The sequence below is a fragment of the Lytechinus variegatus genome, chromosome 10 (genome assembly GCF_018143015.1).
Source record: "Lytechinus variegatus isolate NC3 chromosome 10, Lvar_3.0, whole genome shotgun sequence".
NCBI lineage: Eukaryota > Metazoa > Echinodermata > Echinoidea > Temnopleuroida > Toxopneustidae > Lytechinus > Lytechinus variegatus.
In genome coordinates, this window is record NC_054749.1 from 20,987,490 (window position 1) to 21,009,879 (window position 22,390).

At 35.8% G+C, this 22,390-nt stretch overlaps 1 protein-coding gene across 2 annotated transcripts; it reads right to left on the reverse strand.

Moving 5' to 3' along the window:
- Positions 1-241: 241 nt before the first annotated feature.
- On the reverse strand, positions 242-13,562 carry LOC121422725 (cytoglobin-1-like). 2 transcript variants are annotated; one of them, XM_041617899.1, is made up of 5 exons: positions 13,451-13,562; positions 11,489-11,562; positions 7,221-7,338; positions 2,011-2,239; positions 242-874 (listed from the first exon to the last, which is right to left on the reverse strand). In XM_041617899.1, exons 1-5 carry the CDS (start codon positions 13,468-13,470, stop codon positions 719-721), a joined length of 597 nt encoding a protein of 198 aa, XP_041473833.1. In that variant the 5' UTR covers positions 13,471-13,562; the 3' UTR covers positions 242-718. The 2 variants fall into 2 exon arrangements, with proteins under 2 accessions (XP_041473833.1, XP_041473834.1); XM_041617900.1 differs by lacking the exons at positions 11,489-11,562; positions 13,451-13,562 and adding an exon at positions 10,472-10,641.
- Between the last annotated feature and the right edge of the window lie 8,828 nt (positions 13,563-22,390).

The window sequence follows — 22,390 nt, forward strand, 5'->3', positions numbered from 1 at the left end:
ATATTAGCATTTACTACTTTCAGAAGATATTTTGTAATTTAAACTATTAAAAAATATTACGCCTGCAATCAATTGTTTTATCGGGACCACCATATTGTCGTACTTTGGAAAAAGGAAGCAAGTTATAAAAATATCATTTATTGTAATAAGTGTTCGCCATTTATATAGGCATCAATGCAATTTAACAGCATATTTTCTTCAATATCTTTCCACAGAACAATCATTTCTTCCCCAAATTTTGCAACATACAAAGGGTGTTTCAGGAACAACAATAACTCAAATTTGACTAACGTGTCACTTGCTTCCTTTTGCCAAAGTAGGGCAGCATAGATGTCACTTATAGTCCCATCTCTACAGCTCTTTCCACTGACATTTTTTTTACCAGAAAAGCAAAATACAATACATTTCAGTGGAAAAAAGAACCTGCTCCAACTAAGAGAGTTTCGGCTTGGCTACGATATCATCATAATGAAAATTGACTTTACCGTTTGAGATATGAACCTTTTTTTCGAAAAGAAAAGCGTCCAATATATAGATATTTAATATACAGCCATATGATGTATTTATAGTAAATAATTATACAAACCACTTCATATTGTAAAAATCATCCTTTACTCTCAGAATATATCACAAGTGAAAAATTGATACGAGTTATGTACAAATCCATATGCGGTCACTATATAGTCATAGATAAAGTTCGTTTTATTTTATATCGGGACTAGTCGTCGTCATGTGATGGTTCCAACAATTCCATTTCTTCCAGCATTACTTTACACATGTATGAGTAATAAACGAGCCATGCCTCTTTCGTCTTCTGTGTGAACTTATCTCCCAGACTTTCACTTAGGGCCTCGATTATTACTCCTCCAAGGTCCTGCAAGGGAAGGGGATGGAGAGATTGGGAGAAGAGAGAGAATTTTCGATCAAATTGCTAAGGCAACCATCAACACTACAAACAACGCAGCAACAGCAACAACATTACCCAGCGTCAAGGCCAAGCGTTCGGACGAAATGATGTGAGGGATGCTACAATATAACAAACATAATGGCTTGACATCCAACCTAATTCTGCATAGTTCTCACAACAATGGCAACCAAGAATGCAACAGGGACGGATTTGAGAACACAGTAAAGTTGAAAATGCCGCGTCAAATGACAACGAACAGATGGGAGGTCTTTGTCGGCAATCGGTGAACCCCAAATAGCAGTTTCGTCCTTAATTTCGGAGCTGACGAAAATTTGCAAATTTATCTTTGTCCAGAGTCCTGGGGAGCGTTTCATTAACATTTTTGTCCGACAAGTTGTCAGATCTGACATCTTTCCATGATTTTGATTGGCTGAGAGGCACTGTTCCTATGGTAACTGTCGGATAAAATGGGACTTGTCGGATAAAACGTCCGACAAGTCCTTTCATGAAACGCTCCCCAGGTGGGTGTTTCATAAAACTGTTCGTAAGTTAAGAGCGACTTTAACAACGACTGGTGATCCTTTCTTGTGGTAAATGATATATTCATTGGCGATGGTTAAGCGCGTAAGAAAGGATCACCAGTCGCTCTTAACTTACGATCAGTTTTATGAAACGACCCCCAGGACGAAACTGCAGTTCTGATTCCTCAATTTTCGACAAAGACTTATTGGTTGTACTTTGTCATGAAGGGCGTTTGACAATAGATTTTCTATGTTCTTGAATCGTCGTGCATGATGGATGTGAATGCTGCCTAATACAACACACAATGGTTTGCTCTGAAACTTCCTTTCTAGTAATCGCACCAATGGCAACATCACAACAACAACAATGACCAATATCATAGCAATGGCAAAGACCATTTTTTACACTGTACTATCAAGAAAATCATTTCATATTTTACCATTTCCCTTTCATATATTTATATATTTATTTTTCTCGAAGGGGGGGGGGGTGAATTGCCGCTCCCGATGGCCCTATCTGTACTCCATTGAATTCACAATATCACTATTCTTCTGTTCCTCCGCATGTCGATCATAACTTACCTCAAAATAATGAGGAGGCATTCTCAGTTTGTAGTGTGTGATAGAGGTATTTCGTAGCAGTTCATCTAGGATGTCAGGTTGATCAATGTACTCTACAATGGACGTAAATGCTGCCATCACCCTGGTCGCGTGTGCTTTCATCTTCTTGTTCCGCGCCAGCTCCTCCATGTCTGTGAAGTCTTTGAGTTTGTCAAACAGTTGTTGGGATGACGGGTAGGCTTTGAATAATCTTATAATAAAAGGAGACAGTAACCACAAGGTGATATCATAATCATATTTCTAATCAATGATGATCGATCGATCGTTTGAAAGATGGTCTTAATTAGGGTGAGTGCATTAATGAGCCGAACCAGAGGAGTGTTTCATAAACAGTTTGTCGGACAATTAAGTTGTCTGATCCGACAAACTTTTCTTGATTTTGATTGGCTGAGAAGCACTGTTACCATGGTTAATATAAGATGAATTATACTTAGTTGGATAAAACGTCAGAGAAGTCCTTTCTTGAAATGCTTCCTTGGAGGAGGCAGACACGTGCACAGTCAGGACGTCATTTAGAGTGTCTTGTGGTAACAGTACATATCACCGTCTTGTGTATTGTCGTACAGGACCCCATCTTACAAAGAATCGCAATCAATCAGTTCAACCACAACTACGGAAAGCCAGCAACCTCAACATCTAAAATGCATGTTTGTTCAAGAAAAAAAATCTAGATGTATACTGTTGTCTTGACAATTTGCTGTGTCCCTCTTTGTTAACAAAAGCAAAGTATGCAACTTTCCTGTGGGAAAAGTTATGACAATTCTAGATTTCATATAGTTGAGGTTGAGGTATCACTCTTTGTAAGACGGGGCCCTGGTCTCGTCTGGTTCTGTGAAATAAAACCTTATAAATGACATTTGCCATCATGACCATTCGGACTTCAACCGCCAATTAAAATGAATGTTTTCTTGTATAGAAACCAAATGGATCATCATTATTAACTCTATACAACGCCGGGGTTTTCCATTCCCCTGATTCAGGGTCTTTTCCTCTGATATGGTGCCATTTTAATGAGACATAAAAGGTGACAAATGTCTGATAAACATGATAAAATGGAAGAAAAGCTTTGATGAACCCTACTTCCAAGCTAACGGAGCCAACATCACATTATCTGTTACACTACTTGAGCGCTATTGATATTCATATTTATTCATTCATAGATATAGTATACCCATCCCAATTGACGATGGTTGAAACTTTGTTACACATCACCAAATCGAACTCGTAAATTCTCGGAAAAATGTGTTGTAATTGAAAAAAAATCTTCGGGGATCGTATATTGCTGACGACCTGACCTGACAACGTCGAAGGATTGTGAATGGTGTCGGGTGGATCGCCCTTTAAAACAAGTCCATTGTCATCGCTGTCATTTAAATTCCCTCGGGTGTTGTGCCAATAAAAGGTAATGACTGAAATACAGAATGATTCGTGATATTGATTGTAATCAGAAGTACCACGGGAAAACTGCGGGCATATCTGACGAATATATGCATTTCAAAGCTGACCTAGTGGACTGGGGCCAGTGCTTGTCAACATGTGGACATGGATTTATAATAATACCTATGCATAGAAAATTAAACACGCATCAGTTTGTAGTACAGTAATAACTCATTACAATCATGGCAAGGATCCAACCCAATTTCGTGATGATAATTCTGATCATCATGATTATTGTTCATTACAGATTGACCTGATAAAGGTCAACTCACTCTTAGTTTGGGACCCGCAATCAGAGCTGAAAAAATCGAGTGATCTGTGGTTATTCGTCGATTTTGTTTATTCAAGATGATCTATTATTGACGGTGATTCAAAAGCTTTATAATTTTGATATCATGTTACAATATTCCTATTCCTATTTAAGGACGAATAGGAATAAGACATCTAAGATATAAAATAAGTAATTTGCATACAAGACTACAATGGAAATTTCGAAACATAGAAACGATACTAGTATATGTAGGCCTAGATCATCTTGTCTAGACATCATTTTATATTCTGATGTCGAAAATGAAGAAAACGGAAGTAAATTGAATTTAAAACGACATTTTCAATAAAATACAATGATGCTGATGCAGATTACTGCCGCTTTGGGGTCCAGCCCGTTATGTTCAGTGTAACATTGCTATTTAATCCTGTGTTTAAAACTTGTTAAAATAAATTATTTGATTTATTATGCATTTCGAATGGACTGGATATTGGTTCCATGCATACCCATAACAAAAGTACTTCACCCGGGTTGAGTGCAGCTCAATACATTTTTTCTGAAGCTGATTGCAACTGTGGCATGGGAAACCATAATTTTCAAATTAAAATATGAAAGATAGCACCATGCATACCGATCTGACCAGGGTGACCAGATTTCACAAATTGAAATACGGGACAATCGACAAAAAGATCAAATAAGAAGGCTACACGTGTTACACCTGTGAAAAATTATAAAGAACTGGAAGGGAGGGTGAACGAAAGAATGAAGGAGAGAAAGAAAAGACGAAAGAAAAGAGATGAATTGAGAAGAAAGAAAGAAAAAATTAAGGGAAAATGAAGGGGGAAAAAAAGAAAGTTAGAATAAAAGGATGAAAGAAAGAATAAAAGAGAGAAAATGTTTCCGTCATTCTTTGAATTGAATACAGGAAGAAAGAGAAAGGAATGGAAGAAGAATACAATATGTGAAAGATAACATAAAGGAGAGAAAGAAAAAGAGTAAGAAAAAGGAGGAATAGAAGAATGAAGGAAAGAAAAATGCTTCCTTCATTCTTTGAAAGAAAGAAGCAAACAAAGAAAGAAGGAAAGCAGTAAAGGAGGAGGAAAGGAAGGAAGGAATTAAGGGAGGGAGGGAGAGAAAGAATAAGGGAAAGCATTAGAATAGTAAAATGAAGAATGAAAGAAAGGAGGAAAGAGAGGGAGGAAGAATTGGGGTGAGGAGGGAATGAAAACATAATGGAAGAAGCAGTGGCGTACCGTGGGCCACGGCATGGGGGGGGGGCACCAGCAAAAAATTCGAGTCACTTAGGGAGCGCGCGAAGCGCGCTCAGTTTTTAGGTATACTGACCTAATAGAAACATTTTAAGGACATGCAGTGCTATTAAACGGATATGTACGGATATGTATCTCACTGATTAAATAATGCGAGCGCGAAGCGCGAGCTGAAAATTTTTGATATTCAGACCTAAAAAGGGACATTATAAGCATTTTTTTGTAATCATGATATGTACCTGCCTCGCTAAACAAACAATGCGAAGCGTGAGCTGAAAATTTCGGAAATTCAAACCTAAAGAGGGGCATTCTAAGTCTTGTTTGTTTGCAGGAATTCACTAAGACTGTACGTATTTCATTAACCAAATGATGCGAGCGCGAAGCGCGAGCTGAAAATTTTTGATATTGAGATCAGAAAACTAGACATTTTAAGGACTGATTTTAGGAATTCATTGAAGAGTAGACATCTCACCAATCAACTAATGCGAACGTTAGCACGGACAGGAAATGTTTTATATTAGACCTTAAATAGGGCAATTAAGTAGTCATAAAAAAGAGCAAATGTCACTACATGAAAACAATTATGACTCGAATTGCGAGGTAATGTATTTGGTGTACAGTATTGATTTGAAAACAGGAGGTTTTAGTACATCAGGATTATTTATCTCTTTAAACGGTCTATGCGAGCACCAGGAACAATAAAGTCATAGGCCCTGTGAGCAAATAATGTTTCATAAAGTTATGAAAAAAAATGCCCCCCCCCCATGCCCCTCGTACTTACGCCACTGGGAGGAAGAGAAAGAATTAAAAGAAAAAGGAGCGGAAGGGAGGGGGAGAAAAAAAGAAACAAAGAATATAAAAAAGGGAAATTTCATAAAGAATACGGGTAAGAAAAAGGAGGATAGATAGAAAAATGAACAGAGAGAGAGAAAGGATCAGGAAAGACAAATATGAAATAAAGATTGATGGAACAAAAAGGGGCAAGCAGGAAGGACGAAGAAAGAAGGATAGAAAAGAAAGGATAGAAAAGAAAGAAAGGTGAGGAAAAAAGTTCAATCATCAAGTAAAAAAATCCAATCATCTAGCAAAAATCCGAATATTTGGTGTTTTTCAAATATATTTTTAAAATAAAAAAAAATCTTTAGAAATGAGTAGAATTTCAAAGTGATTTTTTTTACTTAAAATTAGATGAAACATAGCGGCATCATACACAAGACTCAAAACGAAAGCTGAAACAACTAGATCTAGTTATGAAAACTCAATAACTTGTTCCTCCGAGATTACATCTCCAAATCAGTAATCTGAGAACCCATAATATAATCATGCAAATTTCCCGCCGATTTTGTGATTATTTTGGCATGTTTGGTGGAGAGAATCTGCTCAGATCCTACATGCCTAGCTAGTAGCCTGCCACACAATGGCAGGAGGCCGTTTCGTTTGCGATGTATTGGGTTAGCAAGAAAATCACCGCAGAACTTGCAAAAGTTTATTTAGATCTATAGATTTTATTGTCTCTGCTTCGTCATCTGTTGCAGTGTTGGTTATTTTGATGAAAATTCGTCACTTTTAAATACATTTTGTTCAATATTCTGAAATACGGGACAAATAGGCGTCCCGGGAAGGGTTTGTCGGGACGCCGGGACAAAGAAGCAAAATACGGGACAATCCCGGGAAATACGGGACGTCTGGTCACCCTGCATACCGATCTGACCATGAAAACCATGAAAGTATTTTAGTTAATTCATAGTCTATCGATTGATCTATATTGATTGAATATATACTTATACACCATTCAGTCGAAATTAATATCCTGCAAGCACAAGGCATTGCTGAAAAATAGCGATTTGGGAATATTCACTCAGCGACGTAAGGGTGATTCAAGAACAGAATAAATGTTTCCAAATTTTCTTTTCATGACAAAGAACAACATAGAAGTCTTTGTCACAAATTGATGCATCAAACGGCAGTTTAGTCCTTAATTCGAGACAAAGGACATACCGCATTTGCAATTTCTTGTCAGTTCTGAAACTTTGGGGGAAAATGTCTTACCATTTCATTAATTAGTGACAAAGACTTCTTAGCTTATGTTACTTTGTCACTTGACAATACATCTACTGTGTTCTTGAATCGGTCTGCGTAGAAGCGCAAACTCCCTATTGGCAATTATCCAATCGGTTGAAAGAACCGATGATACTTACTTGATGAAGATAAGCACCCCGATCCTGAGTTTGTCTTCTTGGACGTACGACCATGACTTCTTAATTAGTGTTTTCTGCTGCCTGGTAAGACCTGTCGTCTCGTCAATTTCATCATCATCTAACGGATAAAGAATTGATACATATTTATCAGAAAGCTCATTTTGTGGCTTGCACTGGTTGCAATTGACATAATTAATCATTATGGATAACCATATTACATGGATGAGTTGTTAACTGATCGATTCACTATCTAATTGATTTTTTTTTTAAACAAGTGCACACCTAGTTACCAATAATTCATATAGCATTTCCATTTATTTGAAAGCAGGATAAAAGAGCATTGTAGATTAAATGCCTTGCTCACGGACATAGGTGCCGCAGCCGGGGATCGAACCCCGGACTTTCCATGTATAGCCAGGCGCCTTAGACCACTCGGCCACGGCACCTCCCACAATTGATTGATTGATTAATTGATCGTGATTGATTGATTGATTGAATTATTGATTTATTATTGATTGACTGATTGATTGATTTATGAATGCAGAATGAGCACATTATACTGATTGATGGATGGATGTCGTGAATTGATGGATTCAATAATTGCTAAATTGATTGTCTGGGATAGCTTGACTTGTTGTTGTGAAAATTGATTTATTGATTGATAGGTTTATTTCTAGGTTGGTTGATTAGTTAACTGATTGATTGATGTTGACAAGTTGCTTGATTTACTGATTGGCTGATGAATGAATTGATTTGATAAAATGATTGATTGAAATATGCTATAAATGAAGGTATTCACAGATTAGGATAGTGATTGATAAACTGATTAAAACGACGAATTCATTGATATCTTTTTATTGATTAATTGAGTAAATTGATCAAAATGTTGAGTGAGTACATATTACACCAACTTTCAATGTTTATCTTGAAAAATCATAGAAAAAATTATCGTGATAAATATGACAATGATTCGTGTATAGTTCAGATTTCCATGATACACTTTTTTATATCCATATCCACATTCCAAATATTATAAAGTTTTGTGTTTTCGAGTGTATAGGCCCTTACAGAATAGGACTTGAACTTTGCACAGGTCATGTGGAGTGAAAACACGCTACTTTCGCAAACACTATTTTATCTATATCGTAAATACATTTATATACCTCGCCTTCAGTTTTCAATGCTCCATACTCATTCAGATTTCACCCTATTTTCGGTAACCTATTTTTTCTTGAGAGTTCTTTAATCGAACACGTTACAGCACCCTTTTACATTTTCATTCATCTTCAGTTTGGAAATGATTTCAATCATCTACAGTATAAACAAATGTTTACCATTCATTGGTGAAGAGAAAACAATCCTTTTTAAGCTGGATTCAGCTATTTTTCTGAAGCAAAGCCGAAAAATACACATTAGTTACAAAGGAAAATGATTTAAATCTCAAACCAATCCCAACAAAAGTGGATTTAAATAGACATAGAAAAGTCAACTAGCCTAACGCTAAAATATTCATTAAATCGTATGTAAAATTAAAAAAAAAAGTTTTGATAAAGACTATGCCAAACGTGCAGGGTAGATTCAAACTTTGTTAAACATTTTAATGAGAGAGAAAATCTAAATATTTTATATCAAATACAAAAGAAATAGTGAGTAAGTGACGTCATCGGCTCCATCATTTTCCATGTTTCTATACAAAAAATGTGCATATTAGCTCTTTTGTGAAATCAAGTGAAACTTTTGAATTTCACAATTTCTTATCTTTGCATCTGATTTTGATGGAATTATTATCATGATAATTGCTATGCTTGTTTGGGTTTTCTCTTTCATTCAAATAAACTTTGTATTTCCTGCCCTTTAAAGAGCTAAAATCCTACTCCTGAAAAACATGAATTAACTCTTTATTACACATAGAATGGTTTCGCAGAGAATGTAAATTACATCATATTGTATTGAGATATTAATAAATCCATATAAGGAATAACCCCAAAGATTACCCCCCCCAAAAAAAGGAATAGAAAAGAAGTAATCACCCATAAACGACTACGCCCTGTGAAAATTTATTCTATTGTCATGATTATTGAAAATTCCCAAATTGTCTGGTATCTACATCAAGAGTGAACAGCAAACATTTCTTTTTGGATATCATGGATGATTAGACCACTTGGGGCAATTTCAATTTACAAATTTATTCCTGTAAATGCACAAAGCCATCTGGAATATCTGCAGGGTCAAAGTTAATCTTTATTTGCTTGACAGCTTTTGCACTCTAGAAATCAAAAAGGATGAAATCGGGATTGACTATGATATCGGAAGAACAAACGCTAAATTCTACACAGAATTTCTAAAGATTCTTTTCAATAATCAGTAAATCACCAAAGTGAAGGAAAATATCACAATTTTGACCGGTGGTGTAATGAGCCAAAAACAAATTGAGGCAGCCAAATATTTCGACCTTTTTTTTATACAAAATATGTTTTTGTGATATGTTTTGATATAATATGCAGGTTGAAATACAATATTTCAACCTTTTAACTTCTCTTTTCTCTCTCCTTCCATTTCATTTTCTTGGTAGAGAAACTATTGGAGGTCATTGGCCCAACGAATAGAATTCAGTAATTATTTTGCAAAAATATTCTATATTGCCATTTTGCTGCTTCGGCATTCCATTGGGATAAACTCGACCTTCACCACTTTTCAATCAAAAACTATTTTTGAAATATCTATCAATTAAATCGTTCGAATCGGTATTGGAGATCAATAGTGAAACTATACATGCATAGCGACTGAGTAAAAATAGAGTGAAAATAAAAGACCTCTATGGCCCATTTGTTCTTTTTAGACCTACTAATATCACAATGATGATGGCATTTGTCGGCAAAAGCTGAAAACCTCAAAACGCATTCAAAATCATGACCATGGACATCTCACGTATGGGTGAATCCAGCGATCACAATGATCTAAAACCAAAACAAATTTATTCTTTTGAGACAAAATCACAACCAGGACAATGAATACGCAAATGCACTAATATTGATACGACTTGGATGATCAGTTTTCACCTGTCATAAAATGGAGCAAGAATAAAAGGCAATCAAAAGACCTCATTATTTTCAGAAAAAGCTTGTACAACTTTAGAAAACCCACCCACGCCAGGTCTTTACTACACGATAACATATTAATCCGTTATTGATCACGTATGGATTACAGAATAAACACCGATGAACATGATGAGTGGAAAAAAATAGTCTTACCATGATTGTTAATTATGGTATCCATATTACAACAAAATGACAGCTCATAACTGAGTCGCTGGCAAAGATATGTGACAGAGGTAGATAGTAAATGGCCAAACTGCCCAAGCAGGGTAATATACAATACTATCGACCGGGAGGGAGTTTGTATAGCATGTATATACCACAGGCCTTGTTAATGTGTTTATTCTCGGAGATATGCATCGTCTTTAAAGCGATGGCATACTCAGATAAGACAATTGAAAGAGCATCAACAATAGAGATAATATTGCGTTATTCTGCACTAATGATGGTACAACGCTATATATTATGTTCGATAAGACCGGGTAATAGAAATTATTATGCATAATTTACAAAGAGCTGTTGGATTATACACAATCATGACAATGGAAAAGATTTTTGGTTAACTGATATGAATACAGGAAAATGACACCGAAAGTGATTTATCATACATATTTCATCCCAATGGGTAAAAGCCTTATCGTTCCCACAAACAACATTTTTATATATAAAATTTCTGACATATATATATATATATTTGACAAGAACTTGTATGAAAATAAAACTATATATGATAATATTTTTTCTAAATAGGACTACCAGGATAAGTTGACAGAATAGAATATGACACAGTATTGTTTGCAGTGTTTTTCTTTTCTTTTTTTGGGGGGAGGGGTGCTTTAATACGGACCCCTTACACTGGAGTGGATTTTCGCATTCAGCCTTTACCCTTTTTCTATTTGGAGCACCTGCATTTGTTTAGTCTCGTGTCCAATAAACAAATAGTAGTGAACTTTGCTATTTACATTTATATCGTAAACTCTTATTATGAAGAAAACATGTTGTTTTAAAAAGTCCTTTTGTCCAACAAATTATTCGAGATTCAACCCTCTCTATACCGACGCAGACCCCCAGAACAAAATACCATACCATAAGGCATAGCTTCATTCAAAATGTATATATAAAAACATATAGTCCCACATAATGTATGTTTGATATTCTTTAATTTCGACTCACCGCTTGAAAGAAAGCTGCCGAAAAACGATGTTATGGTGACCCATGCTTGCTTGAAAATATTCCCACCAGGTAAACTGCAGGTGAGATATGAAATAATATATGAATATGTAAGTTTTATTACTAAAAGAAAGCAGGCAAACATGCAAAAAAAAATTACAAGCACATCGGTCATACAATCATAAACTGGTAAAGAACTTTATACGCATCAAAGTACGAGTAAAATAGAAAACAAATAACTTATATATACCAAATTACTAAATCATTTCCTAATTCCCTTACACTACAGGCAAATTTTTAAAAGAAAATATATTTAAACAAAAATGTGGGACGTACATGAGGAAACTGGATCTCCTTCCCACCCCATGCATCCCATTTTAAACTTGAAGTTGGTGGTATTCGGTAATTATACGCTAAATCTATTTTTACACTGTAAACACGCTGTTAAAAATGGTTTAAGGCCGTCACTCTAACAACTATTGTTCCTACTTTAAACAAATTGTTTGAAACTTCAAATAAATTTTCTAAATTTTTAAAATCCGCTGTTTGAAAAAAAAAACGATATGAAAATATAGTCTTAACATATAGCCCGGTGCACACTATGCGATTGGTTACAATCAGAGTTTCAAAGAAATTGTGATAACATTTGATATGGACATTTAAACCAATAAAATCTTAGCCATCATAGTTCAGAATAGTGGAAAGACCACTGAAATCAAGATTCAGTCTAGTTCGAGCCACCCTGTAGGAATAAAGTAAATTCAAGTCCAAATCGTAATGACGTCATCATCGGCTGCGACTTGAAGCCAATTTGGACTTTACCTCGACTACTGGCTTGCCGCGAGTAAAATTATTATTTTATTATACCTAACATTATGCGGAATTTCAAATAAAATAATATTACTTCTTGGAACTTTCATAATTATTTACTGCAACATACGATTTATTGAAATATCGCGCGCATCGGATCGCATAGTGTGCGCTGGGCTTTATACAGTAACGGGCTTAAACAACGTGCTTAAAATTTTAAACAGGCTTATTACAGTGTAGTTTCTTTTAGTGGGTTAACCTGTTTAGGCATTTTTAATATCAGAGCTCCATTGCGTAAAAATACTATTATAATAATTTTGCTATCCAACGATATCTTTTGATTGGCTGTTGGACCATGTTACCATGGTAGTTACCATAATTGTAACTTTTATGCAACGGGCCCCATGATGGTCTTCCCTTTTTTTTCTAGCTGTTTACACGGCTCCATCTAGTATGAACATTTACTCATTTGAACGCATTCAGCCGAAATATTTCTTTTCAAACGAATTTCTATGATTTTCTTGCGAATGATTTTTCGCGCTGTCATGTGCTTTGAGAAGCGTTATTTTGATGGAATCGTAAAATTCCCACACACGCACATTTAACACACACGCACATGGTGTATGTATACACAATTGTAATTTCGATGAACATTTGTAATACTGATATAAGGAAATTGTAATAATATGGGAACATTATTATGCAATCTAGCTAGAAGACACGCCAGTGCTACTACAACATGACTATAGTCGATGGTATATTTCGATTCTAAGACATCAAACTGAGGCATTCTTTAAAAAAAAACAGCGTTGGGTATCACAAAATCCAAGTTACATACTGTAAGTCCACTTATCGTATCAAATTAATCTTTTCATTTTCATTGATTTCTGCAACTTTTACATGAACAAAGTAACAAAGAAAATGCAGTAAAAAGAGTACGTAAAAATATTTGGCAAGCAAAGCAATGAACAAAGTTGCATTTTCTATGACATATCAATTAAAAACGTTGCAGGAGTTGCCGTTGAGCTTGACTGCATGGCAACCCTTGGTATTATAGGTAATTTGGTAATTGTGTTATCTGAACCTTTTATCTTTATAAGGGGAATTAAATAAATGAAAATAAAAATGATAATGATTATTTAAAAAATCGCTTACTCGTCAGCAGACTGTGCCATTATGCTGTCATTCCAGAGAGAGTAACCGTCTAACACTGTCAAGTATATTCTTTCGAAAGTCTACAAAAACGTACCAAAGTACAATATCACGATGACACTAGGTGGTCACGTGACACCTGCTGGAGTGTGACTGTGTTTAATAATGGTTTCCATCAACAGATCAAGAGTTGGACACCCCCCCCGTCTCGTCCAAAAGTAAAATAACCACTCCAAAAATTAAATATTTACTTCCATATTTCGCGTCTTTAAACCAAACAAAGGTCCATTTCATCCCGGGGCAAGATAAATACCCCACCTATCCTAGCGTTTTGTTCTACCACAAAACATGGTGACAAAAGAGGAGTTTTGCGTCAGAAACTATTGCTCTTGTTCGTTCAATGCAGATAATCAGGAGGAGATCAATGGGAAAATAACAATTTTTGCACGTGCACCAACGAGGCTGGAAAATGGAAATATTTTTGGTAGAAGGTCGCCGCATTGAATTTCATGAAAATCACCCAAATCTCTTTACAAATTGGTTCTGAAAAAAGAACTTGATAATGCCTCTTTAATCACGATAAAGAGAGAAACGAGGCTCGCGAAGGCATTGATTTTATTTAAAACGAGTCTGACCTAGTTATTAAAACTATTTCCATGGTGACTGTAACTGATAATGCACGATAGCGTTGGAGATTAATTCGTTATCTATTTCTTTTTTTCGGGGGGGGGGTGGGGGGTTGCCACTTGCTTTCTGAATAACCTTGATTGAGATAGTACAAACAAGCAGAGAGTGTATAAGAAGCATAAGAATGTAAACTTGAAATAAAGAAACTGCTCTACGCATTAGGATATGGTTGGATATTCGATCTCTCGGGTTGACAAATTTAGTTGCTTTCCGAATCAATGTGCATCCACCATCTTGTTAATGCTATTCTGTATACATATCTATAGACATGATAGAGCGAATTGTACTAGTGAGGACAAATAAAATATATTGGTATATAGACGTCTTACGTTTCGTCATAAAACACGCCAAATGCGTATCTTGTAATTTCGATCACTAATATTTCAGAATTTTTTTTGATATCTTGCATCCACCATCTTTCATTCCTTTCCACTCCATCCCCCTCCTTCGACACTTCCATGTTCTCATGTTGTATCACACCTTTGATCTACACCCGATAACTATCAGATATCCAGCGCACCAACATTCTAAATATGATCATGACACGAATTCAAATATATACTCAATGATGAATTCTTTATTTGCTAATCATGTATTCTCGTAATCATAATTCAGTATACTGATCATAATTGACCAAAGTTCGATGCATAATTGATAGCTAACATCATTCATTTTACTGTACAATACGCTATTCATTCGCATGCTAAAACATTTTAAGAAGAGACCAATCCCATCAACATGATCATCGAAGAAAAATGTATTAATTGAAATCAATTTAATGCTCATGACTAATTGACTATTCTGTATTATATGTTTAAAATGTTAAGCAACGCTGTTTAAGCCTGTCACTCTAACAACTATTGTTTAAAATTTGAAACAAGTTGTTTTAAAACGTTTAAACAATTGTTTAAAAGCTTAAGCATTAGTTGATTGAGTGACGGGCTAAAACAGTGTTGCTTAACAGCATTTTTACAGTGTATGAACGCATCCTCGCCCATCTATCGGTCCCATAATTCAAAAAATCGTTTTCAATATGCAGAACTTGCGTCATTAATTAAAGCAGGGAAACTACAAGAAATGTTGTCTGCACTATGGTGTTTAACAAAAATGACAAGGATGTGTTGATTTGTCGAACGACTTGTGGAATATTTTTACATCATGAAATGTTTAAATACAAAACCAAATCCATGCTATCTAACCACGCATTAATTTTGTAGAGATGTTTTTAAAGATATACTTGGGAGCCTTAGCTCTTGTAACGAAAAAAATAGCTACGCTTTTTGCAAAACTGAAACGAGAAATAGAAAAAAATGGCAACATCGCTATCAGAATGAAGACTGCAAAAAAAAAAAATAATAATGGATATAAGACCAGCAGCCTTGTTAGGTTACATTAAATATATATAATCAATTGTAATTTTTTTTTAAACTTTTACTGTATGTCTTGATGTCCTTCATGCCTGAACAATATTTATTTTGTAATGCTTCTTTTATTATGCTACATCCACCCCCCTTTTTTGTATAATTATGTACATGTATATGATTGTTTCCATTATGGATCACTTGTAAATATTTTGATTGATTTGAGATTGATTTTATACCAATAAATACATAAATATATATTTAAAAAAACCCTTATATTTAATATACTGTATATATATATATAAATAAATACATATATATATATATAGCCATATATCCATATATAGGTCCATGCTCTTAAAAAATGTTCGAAAACTTTAAAATACGTCTTGCATAAGCACGGCGAAATTGGTATCAATGAAACGTCCCTGTTGTCTTGTAGATCCATATTTGTATTGAAGAGATGAAATGTGTACTATTGGTGAACGTGCTATTTGGTCGATATGAAATGGCATCGTTTGAATACATAGCGACACACTTTGCAAGCGTTAAAAATCATTAACCGTATTATTCGGTAAACAAAACTGAACTACGTGTGGTTCCGCACAATTTCTGATAATAGAATAGTTCTATTACCAAGAAGCCTTGCCTTTAACACCCTCTTAAGTTTCTCTGCCTAGTAATTAACTTCGAAACTATTTTAACTAGTAACCTTTTTTGACTTAAGCATTTTTCTACTAGTAATGTTGCCATACATTGATTTGTTTCATCGGTAATTATATCTTTGTTGTCCTCCATACAATTTATTAGTTCGTGACCTGAATGTACATTAGTTTATTAGATCTCTTTTACTATTATTTTGTTTGATATTTGATATTGAGTAATGGGATGACAAAAAATGCAGCAACGCACAACAAAGATCGTTATCATCCTTTGTAATGAAACCTGAAAATAATTAAAGTAAGTGCTCTCTTTTGTTTATTCTTGGTTTCTGCATTCAAGTTACATATCTTTTTATTTTCATTCTTTTCTCCCGCTTATCCCCCTTCACTTTTTTTTAAACAATTGCACACCTAGTTACCAATAATGCATATAGCATTTCCATTAATTTGAAAGCAAGATAAAAGAGCATTGTAGATTAAATGCTATGCTTACGGGCATAGGTGCCGCGGCCGGGAATCGAACCCCGGACTTTCCATGTCTAGCCATGCAGGCGCCTTAGACCACTCGGCCACGGCACCTCTATACACACACACCCTCACACCCCCATACACACCATTACGCACACAACCCAATACACACCCACACCCTCAAACCCCAATACACACCCACACGCTCACACCCCCATACACACCACACGCTCACACCCTCATACCCCATACACACCCACTCACTCACCTATCCTCACGCACTCTCCGCCCTCTCTCTCTCTCTCTCCCTCTTTTGCATTCCCGTTATTTTATTCACATCTCCCTTACAGAAAGAATGTGTATACATAGATGAGTCAATATTTGATCACCTAGATTATTTTCCCATCATTGATCATCGTGAAGTTCATGCTCTCATTGGGAGCAGGAATCCCATTGCATAGGGTCTCTGTATATCTCTCCACATTCCAAAGCTCCAAGGTCAAGTAGCTTCGTACTACACCTGCAGGGTGCTACAATGGATCACGAGGTCAATGATTCGAATCTCGCGTGACCTCTTTTAACCCAGTACCTGTCCAGGGACCCTTACAGAAAAATTGAGTTCGAAACTCCTATATCAAACGCAAGTTTTAAATGAAGGTTTCTAAATGATTCAAATTCAATATGCGTTAGAGGCTTGTGAATACAGTCACACCAACTAAGCAAACTCTAAAGCAGGGGCGTCAAATCATGGTCCGGATGGAGAGGGGCATAGGTTTAAAGAAATATATAAATTGAAGCACGTTCTGCGCTCCCAATATCATTATGTAAACTTTTGCGCGTCGAAAAATTGACAATATTGTACATGTTGTATGTTTGATAGTAGGCCTACTTTGCATGCCAAGTTTAATGCACTGCTTTCCAATGCTTTTAAAAATATATATTTGCATTGCATATTGTATTTTTTTTAATTATCAATATTTCAGGGCAAATCGGAGTCCCTCCCCCCCCCAAAAAAAAAAAAATTATTGGGGGTGGCTATCACCCCCTGCCTATATATAAGTGAATGCCATTCGAAATCAAATAAAATTGATCGGTCTGATACTATTCTGTTTGTTTGACTGTAACATTCGGGGAAATGATTACTAGCGTGTAATTAAATGATTTTTTTTATAAAAACTGTGAATTTTGTTCTCCAGCTATGATGGCGCTATTTCAAACTGACTGGGTTTAGTGACACACCTGTTGGTGTCACGCGCGTAAAACATTTCCCATAGACTTGTGTGTTAAAATGACACTTCTAAAAAAAATCATTAAAAAATAAACGTGAAATTAGAGGGTCGAATTTTTACTGCCATTGGATAGGATATATATCTGACATTCCATATTTGACCAGAAAAGGTTTATCGTAGCTAGCTCATTTAAAAAATAAATCGCCATTAATGAAGATAACTATGATGGGATCAAATTTATCAACTGAAACAGTAAAATAGCCCTAATTCTTCCGCCAGTAAAGAAATAATTCCAAAGTCATTGATATATCTTCCCAATTTGGGCAAAGGAAGTTCAGTAGTTACCATTTCTAGAATCAGTGTTAGATTTTCAATCATATTCATGCACTTTTGTCAATCAGCAATATAAAAAAAATCGAACGAATTAGCCTTTCTGTTGTAATTAGGCTCATGGAACCTGTTTTCCTCGAGTAGGGGCATACGTCTCCGTAGACATGTTAGAAATAAGAATATGTTTGATCGAGGAAGGGCGTAATATTCTAATCAGTCTAAAGTTTAAGATTTGAGATGTATTTATCGAGAGTATCTTAACAAAAGCTATAATCCACATTTGAAGCTTGTCGAGTGTCTTCAAATATTCCAATATTCTTTTATAGATATTTTATATCGGCCGTTTTTACATAATTTTCTTTATCAAGTCAACCCCTCACTGTGACCAAAGAATGTGGAACAACAAATCATGACAATAGTGCATCACGCAAACAGCGGGAAATATTTACATGAAACATTAACGTCACGTAAAATAAAAACATATTTCGTCAAGAAGCAAAAACTTTAAGATAATACGACCCCGGACTTTGTCGAGCGGCCTACCACAATCCGTTAATGGGGATCGAATTATGGTCTTGGGGAACCTTAACTTGTTCGTGTTCAGCTTGGAATGTAAGATGTCTTGACTCCATGCGGAGAAACAATTAGATTTTCTCCTGATCGTCTGCATGTGTGTACCGCCAGGGTTCTCGATACAGGTTGTTTTTTAAATGGCAACCAGGTTCAAGGTTTTACTCTTGATGCTCTAACAAAGAAGTCAGGTGTGTTATCATTTTTCACTTTCAATTTACCTACCAGACAAGAGGTGAAAAAGGGAAAACTTTTGCCCCCTCCCTGCCGCTTCACACCCCTTTAATGTTTCTCAACTCTCCGTATCTTCCTTGCATTCTCACTATACCTCTACCTCGCTCTCCTCCTACAGTCCAGGGATGTTAAGGGAGACATGCCCCTTTCCGTCGATTTTTTTTTGCTATGGAGATCGTTTCCCCTCGAATGAAAATATGTTTATTTAAAAAATACTTAAAATACGAAGTCAATAGGCCAAATTTACAACGAATTCCTTCGACCTTATTAACCACGAGCCTATTTTGGTGGCAATTGGTTGACCTTGTCCACGTCAATTCTCGAAAATATTCACTTCGCTCGCTCTCACAATACCTAGTATTTTCTGACGACGTCTCAAATCACATTTGGGCGGTAAACGTTAGGTGTTCCCCTTGCACTCATATCACAAAATCGCAGCCACTCACTGACTTCCACTACCACAACCACCACCACCAATGGAAGGGTCAGTAAAGCAACCCCGGGTCCAAAGTTGTTGTAGGCTTACGTACAATTACTCTGTGATGAGCATGCAACCGGTACGCCCCTGTCTTTGCCCCCCGCCCTCTTTTGGAAGTGAGGCTTTTGGAACGGGTTCTTTTTAATTTTAGAGTAACGATCATTTCCCCTCATCCATCCTTCATACCCCCACCGATACCTTTACCCATAATACAAGTCATGCTAGTAGTAGAAGTAGTAGTAGTAGTAGTAGTAGTAGTAGTAGTAGTAGTAGTATAGAGTAGTAGTAGTAGTAGTAGTAGTAGATAGTAGAAGTAGTAGTAGTAGAAGTGTTAGTAGTAGTAGTAGTAGATAGTAGAAGTAGTAGAAGTAGAAGTAGTAGTAGTAGTAGTAGTAGTAGTAGTAGTAGATAGTAGAAGTAGTAGTAGTAGAAGTGTTAGTAGTAGTAGTAGTAGTAGTAGTAGTAGTAGTAGTAGTAGTAGTAGTAGTAGTAGTAGTAGTAGTAGTAGTAGAAGTAGTAGTAGTAGTAGTAGTAGTAGTAGTAGTAGTAGTAGTAGTAGTAGTAGTAGTAGTAGTAGTAGTAGTAGTAGTAGTAGTAGTAGTAGTAGTAGTAGTAGTAGTAGTAGTAGAATTGATAGTATACGAAACGACTGCATGCATTACTATCATGAACTCCCACGGTACTTCAATTTCCCGTCTTATAGAATCTTAAATATATGTGAGTAATGCTATTATAGGCGCAAGACCTTGGGTACAGGAGAAAATTAATATTCTTTTACAAGTCTGAAAGAAAAACGCAAAATCCATGAAAATTGCCGAACAACTCTCGCGCTTGGGGTGTCGAGCTGCCTTAAAGTACCCTATGCTATAATTCATATTCCATCTCTGTCAATTCAGCTTACCTTGGGAGTAGAAATAAAAACATTTCCCAAGAGATGTTTCATAAAAGACCCATACAAGTGCAAAAATTGGTGAATAAACCAATACGCTTTTTCATTCTTCTCCAATCACACCTCAGACAAAAGACACCATGCCTTGTTCAAAGTGCATATTCAATATATATTGTTCAATACATACGTATTATATTAAGAAGAAGTAACGTTGAGGGACAATGCCAGAAAGTACAAAGTGTCGAACAGATTTTACATGCTTATTCTTTGATCGAAAAACTTACTTCATGAATTTCGCGTCAATCAAGTAAGCTACTAAACTGATCTGATCGAGGCCAATTTGATAGCAACCGACGATTTTGATGATGATTTTATATTGGGTAAAATTGAAACATTCTATTTCGTTGGGTAAATGATACCAAATACTGTGTAAATTTTTACCCAGTGTTGCATTCAAATCAACATGCACTTTGTCAATATGGGACAAAATCTTCCCACAAACGTGCATGTATCCACTTCTTACCCAATATTGGATACAATTTTACTGAATAGTCATTTTAGAGGATGAATAAAAATGAAAATGGTGATGATAATAATTGTTCTTAACAGAACAGAACGAACTATATTAAGTAAGTTTCCAAAGTGAGTGGTGACGCATAAGACGATAAGGAGTGTGAGTGAACTCTCGCGGACCACTCACCAAGGAGTAAGGGTGGAAACATCTCAACTATAAGTGACCTATCTTTTGTAGATGCTTTAACATGTTCAAATCGATCGATTTCTTAATTTAGCTTGATTATGATCATTGAATCATTAATCAGATTGCCCTCATCCTGTTTTAATTACCAGAAAGGGAGCATCATCATGGTTATAGTTTATATCTTGAAACATTTTATCAAACTGGTTATATCCTATTTTTCCGGGCTTTCACTCTGGCTTCATAACACAGCAAAAACTGTAGTGTTAACCGGTGTACATAGAGGACCACACCAGTTGTTTTACACCGGTGTTAAATTGGTGGTGTTAGTTTTTCATCCATAGGTGTTATTACAACACATTTGGTTGTTACATTTACACTCTTTGGTGTTATGTTCAATCTCTAGGGTGTAATTTTAACACCTCAGGGTGTGGTCCTCTATTAACACCATCTGGTGTCAGTTTTAACACCACAGTTTTTACAGTGATGCTTTATGGGGGTGGAAGGGGGAATGGTACTTCATGCCGCAGTGGGTCGAAGGCTTTTTATCTTTTAACGAAAAAATATGGTATTTTACGTAGATAAACGTAATTCATACATGCGAATATTATGATTACATATTACGAAGCAAAATAGTTTTTCCCTTGTAAAACAAAGCACACGTAGACATGTGAATATCACATATCTGAATGTATACAAACTTATGAAATAAAGAAATAGCTGATTCATCAATTAAGAGCAATTTATCTTTAAGTCCTCTAGCTTTCAAATGATATGTTCTACAAAAATAATATCGTATGTATGCAAACAACTCCGCCTTCAATCTTCACTAAGTGAAATAGCTTGTTTTCCAAAAAATACAACGTTGAAAATGCCAAATTTCCAATAGCATAGTATACTTTATATTGGGGGGGGGGGCTGGTGACGTGTAATCAATTACCTTTAACAAAATCTGAGCTTCTTCAACTTTAAATGAAACAATAATAAGTATACAGAATCGACAGTCTGTACATTTACAGATGACAACAACCTCAATCGAATCCTCCCTAAATCGTCCACAACAAGTTTTAAACCCTAGTAGCGTTTCAAGCTCTGCAAGTGTTGAGGAGGGATGCGTTTCAAGCAGCTGTTCTCTCAACATCCAATGAATTGGGCCTAATTTACTCTCCTGCCCTCCCCTCCGGGGCTTTCATTACACTCAACATCCTCGTCTTTAATTAGATCTCAACAAATAGAGATACCCAATCCTACTGTGGACTTGAAACCCGAGCTCAAACTGTCTGTGCATGAGGAGGATTATGGAATGCCAAGTGTAGCAAACTACCAGCCCAAAATACC